General features: G+C 39.0%; 2 protein-coding genes across 4 annotated transcripts in view; one reads left to right on the top strand and one right to left on the bottom strand.

Annotated features, from left to right (window-relative positions):
- MCPH1 (microcephalin 1) overlaps nt 1–4,986 on the bottom strand; it is a 212,043-nt gene that overhangs the window by 118,106 nt on the left and 88,951 nt on the right. The window lies entirely within an intron of this gene.
- The window catches only part of ANGPT2 (angiopoietin 2), a 69,510-nt gene that overhangs the window by 46,722 nt on the left and 17,802 nt on the right, over nt 1–4,986 (top strand). For 2 of the 3 annotated variants that reach the window (XM_019537502.1, XM_019537500.1), the window contains one exon: nt 1,119–1,249. In XM_019537502.1, the coding sequence (XP_019393047.1) occupies nt 1,119–1,249 (131 nt within the window). The remainder of the gene's footprint in view (nt 1–1,118; nt 1,250–4,986) is intronic. The other variant, XM_019537501.1, reaches the window with a different exon arrangement.

The raw sequence follows: 4,986 nt of genomic DNA, 5'->3' as shown, positions 1-4,986 counted from the left end.
GGGGCTGGACTCGATGATCTCCCGAGGTCCCTTCCAGCCCTAATGTCTATGAAAACTATGAAATCTTGAGAAACGTGCCCCCACAGGTAATTGGGTATTCCTGTCTTTGATAGATTTCCGGTGTGTGTTCATTCTGGTGTGCAGTTGTTGTTTGGTCACTCCTACATATTTTCCGTCAGGGCATTTAGTGCATTGGAGGAGATGTATTACATTTCTGGAGGTGTAGCTGTAAGATCCAGCTGATGGCTCGATTGTGGGGTGTAGTAATTGTGGGGGTGGTGGAGATGTGTTGGCAGGTTTTGCATTTCTTGTCATGGCATGGTCTGGATCCTTTTGGTGTGTTCTGAGCAGAAGCAAACTTCCTCAAGTCCAGATCTGGATCTTACAGCTGCACCTCCAGAAATGTAATATATCTCATCCAATGCACTAAATGCCCTGATTTTCCCTTTGGATTTATGACACATAATCTGCCTGACATCTGACTCCCTAGGTATCTCTCCACTATTCATCCCCCTTCTCTCTCTTCCCCCATCCCTCCCCCCCCGCCTGTCTCTCACTCATTTACTCCTCAATCTACATTTTCACCAACTACCTGTCTTGCATGCATACCAGACCAGCCTCTGGCTTCTTTACTTTTCATTCCATCCAGGAAGAGCACACACCAACTGCAAAAACTTCTTTAGCCTGACAAAGGGTTTTTGAACCCAAAAGCTTGCTTAATAATTGTTTTCCAACTATTTAAGTTGGTCTAATAAAAGATATCAGATTCACGCAAGGAACCTTATCTGCCTATGTCTTTAGACCAACACAGCTACAACCTACAGCCCTGTACCTACCAAGCAGTTAATTTGTATTTGAATAATGTTCTTACATACTAAAAATTCATCACAAGAGTTTTTCATCACTAAGAGAATGAAAAGAACTTTCTCTTCAGGACTGAATAACTAAAACTTGTTATCTTACTACACTTAGTGATATAAAGATGTTATGCCTCTTAAATCAGCCTAGTTGTTCTACTGCAAGGAAACCTTAATCTGGACATTGTTTTTTAAAGAGCTCCGTAGTAATTTTTCAGCTATTTAACCTCATGTTTTCTAAGTCTCTCTCTCTTTGTTTAGTAGCCAAGAGCAGCTTTGTGGCAAAAGAAGAACAAATCAGTTTCAAAGACTGTGCTGAAGCATTCAAATCAGGACTTACAACAAGTGGAATCTACACCTTAACGGTTCCTAATACTTCAGAAGAGAAAAAGGTACGAAAATCTTCAAGACCTTCAAACTGCTACATAGTTGCAATGTAGAGTACAGCCTTGAGGAGATTATTTTTATCTAGCATGGCCCCCCCTCAGATGGCAGTGGGGTGCGCATAAGGCCTAGCCACTTTAGCAGTCTTTCTTCCTTGATGGCAGGGAGCTGTAGTCAGGCAGTAATTGCAGAAATGCAGCTGTCACTGTAGCTCACCAACAGAGGACTTGTCTACATGAAGCATGTACTGGTTTAAATAAAAGTACACCCATGGGTGGGCCTTTTGTGCTGTAAATATTTATGTAAAACCAGTTTCAAGGTCAATTTAAGTTAAAAATCAATGCAGTCTTGTGTAAGGAAAGCCTGAGGGTGGGACACTCAGCAGTTCTCAGGACAGATGGTAGGATTTGCAGCTAAGAAGAATGCTCCAAGAGGATTCACGGGAGCACACGTCAAGTCAAGGACATAGCTGGATGGTGAAGACACAGAAAAACAAAATCAAAACTTTACAAAGTGAAATCTGGGGTTCCTGAGAGAGGTGCCTCAGTTATTTAAAGAAATAATGTTACAAAGGGGTCAGGCAAATCAAGGACATAAAAGAATGCCAGAAAAATTAGGAAGGCAGAAAAAAACCCAGGTAGGCTCCTGGACTGAATTAAAAAAAAAGAAAAAGAAAAGAAAGTGAACATCTTCAGCTAAGTAAAATATATGCTTGTCTTTGCATTTCCAAGGGCAGTGGTGGGAGACTGTTGTACTGTAGGTTCATGCCCTTTTTTGGTAAGCAGTTAGACAATGGTAATTGGCTGTGTTATTTTGATTGCACTAATTACTTCAACACTCCTTCCAGTATCCTTCAAATTTCCCTTCAGCCTCTGTCTGGGACTTGGCAGCTTTACATATTTCATAGTTTCAGCTGATATCTATATACCAGTTTTAACCTGGTCTTGACAGAAAAATAACAGGGTCATTTGGTGGATGAGGTAAAAATCTGACAGCCTGTCATTGACAACACTAATAAGTTTAAGACTTGATGCATGAGCACAATAATTTTCTAGGATTTAATCTTTCTGCTATACATTTACAAAGGTAGATAATATTTAATGACTCCCTATGGATTTATTATGTTGTATATGGAATATTCAGAAAATCTATCACAAGGTATACACACATTTGGACATACTCAGAGAGATAAATCTATGATATATTATTTGGTTAGGAAATATGAAACTTTATGCAAGTGACAAGCTAAAGAAATTATTTAAAAAATTTTTTTAGTTTAAGCTTAGAACAAGAATCTGTCCTTACCCACACACTACTCCCTCTAATGGTAGTGGAACAGAACTATAAACTATGGTCCAAAAAATTAGAACTATTCTGGATAAATGATGGTAGAAATTAGGTAACAATGAAAAGTACAATTTATTAATTTTTTTTTGGAGGGGGGATACTTTGCCTTTGGATTAAATTCCATTGTTTTCAGTTTCTTACAATGAAAAATTAGGTTACATACTCAGTGAGAGGGGCTGTATTAAGCATTTTGTGAGTTAATGATTGCAAGTGAAACTTCCATTCACACCTTTAATCATGATAGAAGATAGAAGCAACTGTACATTTAAACAGTGGACTGCAGCAGTCACAACCACACATTACAGTAAGGCGGGGCAGGCAATTATTTTGGGCAGAGGGCCGCATACTGAGTTTCGGAAAGCCATCAAGGGCCACATGACAGGCAGCCCAGGGCAGATTAATATTAATTCTCTACATTTTTTAGGGGCCCCACAAACCGGATAGAAAGGCCTGACAGGCCACATCTGGCCTTCAGGCCGCGTTTTGCCCACCCCTGCAGTAAGGGCTACATTTTGAACGCTCTATAAATAGCTCTTGATTTTCCCTTTGTTATTTAGATTCTGACTCCATCTTCAAATGTAGTACCAGTAAATAGAAATACTTAATCATGTTCTTTTGGGGAATAAAAAACAAGGCATGTTAATAGCTGACTGAAATGTTAATAATTAAAATGCAATACATTTAAAAGCAGCTGGTGCACTGTTTCAGGTCTGGAAGTATTACTGCCCCCATGCATCAGCCAAAAGCAGTCAAAATAGAACATCCCTGCAATAAAAACAAACCCACACATTTGTCAGAGTATAAAAAGCCACTGGAACATAAAATGCTTGCACTGCTCATTTTTAAATTTAGTTTTACAATAAGCATTGTAAAGCATAGCAAAGTTTAAGACACTTTGAACAGAAACACTTCATTTTGAGAATGGTAGTAATCAACTGGCCAAAAAAGCAAAATAAGTTCAATCTCTATTCTACAAACAGAACAAAAAGTCCATTTTTTGTAACTACAGCAAAACACAAATTTTTATTTATTATGAGATAAAATTAATGTTTACTCTTTCCCTATTCGATTTGATGCATATTTTGTATCAATAATGCATAAATACAGTACAGAAGTTGTTTGGGAAGTAGAGATTTGTAGATAAATATGTTATACCATTTTCTACTGTTTACAGTGTGTACTGACATTCAGACCAGTAAACAGAATGACTTTTTACTTGCCAGAGCACTGTGCTGCTGTTTGCATTTTCATCTTTTCCTCTTATAACACCTTCTGACCACCCCCCCCAAGAGGCTTATAAACAATTTCTGTGTAATTTGCATTACTGACCCTGCATTATCACTGTTTCTCATAATGTAGAACTGAGTAAGTGGTAAGCAACAAAGCTGAGTGGGAAGTGATTCTTCCATTCTATGAACAAAATCGCAGGATTTCAAAAAATGTCCTGTTTGAATCAGAGTGCAATTGAGACCATTCCTTTTTTCAAAAAAAACCCACACTCAGCATATCTAATAGCCCAGTGATTAGTTCATTCATTTCGGATATGGGATACCTGGGTCTAACTCACTAATCTGAATCAGGGAAAATAGCTGAACGTGCATCCCTATATTCCAGGTAACTGTCCTAACCACTAAGCTATTGGCTATGTGTGTGTGCTAAGCTCTCTATGAACAGAAATTTCATCCAGCACTTGAGAAACCTTCACAGCAAACTTTGTCCAAATGGATATAGTCCTGCAGGAGATTTCTTAATTACCCAAATTTGCATTTGTTAACAAAAACCTGTCTTTTTGTTGAGCTGGTAGAGAAGCTCTATGACGTTAAAAATAGAAAGAAAGAAAACCAACTTAATATGTTTGATTTGGTTTATCATACATTGTATGACCTACTCCTCAAATGTTAGGCTACTTCATCTCGCACTCATAGTTGGTTGCCTACACTAAGTATTCCAGTGGCCCTAAAAAACACAACAACAGCTTAATTATATTTCCCTCCAGTCTCATGCTATTTTGGGATTTGCATCCTTAGAATTAGTTTCATAGAAACTAGGGTTGGAAGGGACTTGAACAGATCATCAAGTCTGACCCCCTGCCCTGGGCAGGAACAAGTGCTGGGGTCATAACACCCCAGCCAGATACTTATCCAACCTCCTCTTGAAGACCCCTAAGGTAGGGGAGAGTACCACATTCCTTGGGAGCCCATTCCAAAGCCTGGCAGCCCTAACCATAAAGTAATGCCTCCTGATATCAAGCCTGAACCTATTCTCAATCAATTTGTGGCCATTATTCCTTGTAACCCCAGGTGGAGCTTGGGGGAACAGAGCCTCACCTATTTTACACTGGTTTCATAGTTTCATAGTAGCTAGAGTCAGAAGGGACCTAGGTAGATCATCTAGTCCG

The sequence above is a fragment of the Crocodylus porosus genome, unplaced genomic scaffold (assembly GCF_001723895.1).
Source record: "Crocodylus porosus isolate Cpor-Errol unplaced genomic scaffold, CroPor_comp1, whole genome shotgun sequence".
In the NCBI taxonomy this organism is placed as follows: Eukaryota; Metazoa; Chordata; order Crocodylia; family Crocodylidae; genus Crocodylus; species Crocodylus porosus.
This window is presented reverse-complemented; position numbering and strand designations above follow the sequence as displayed.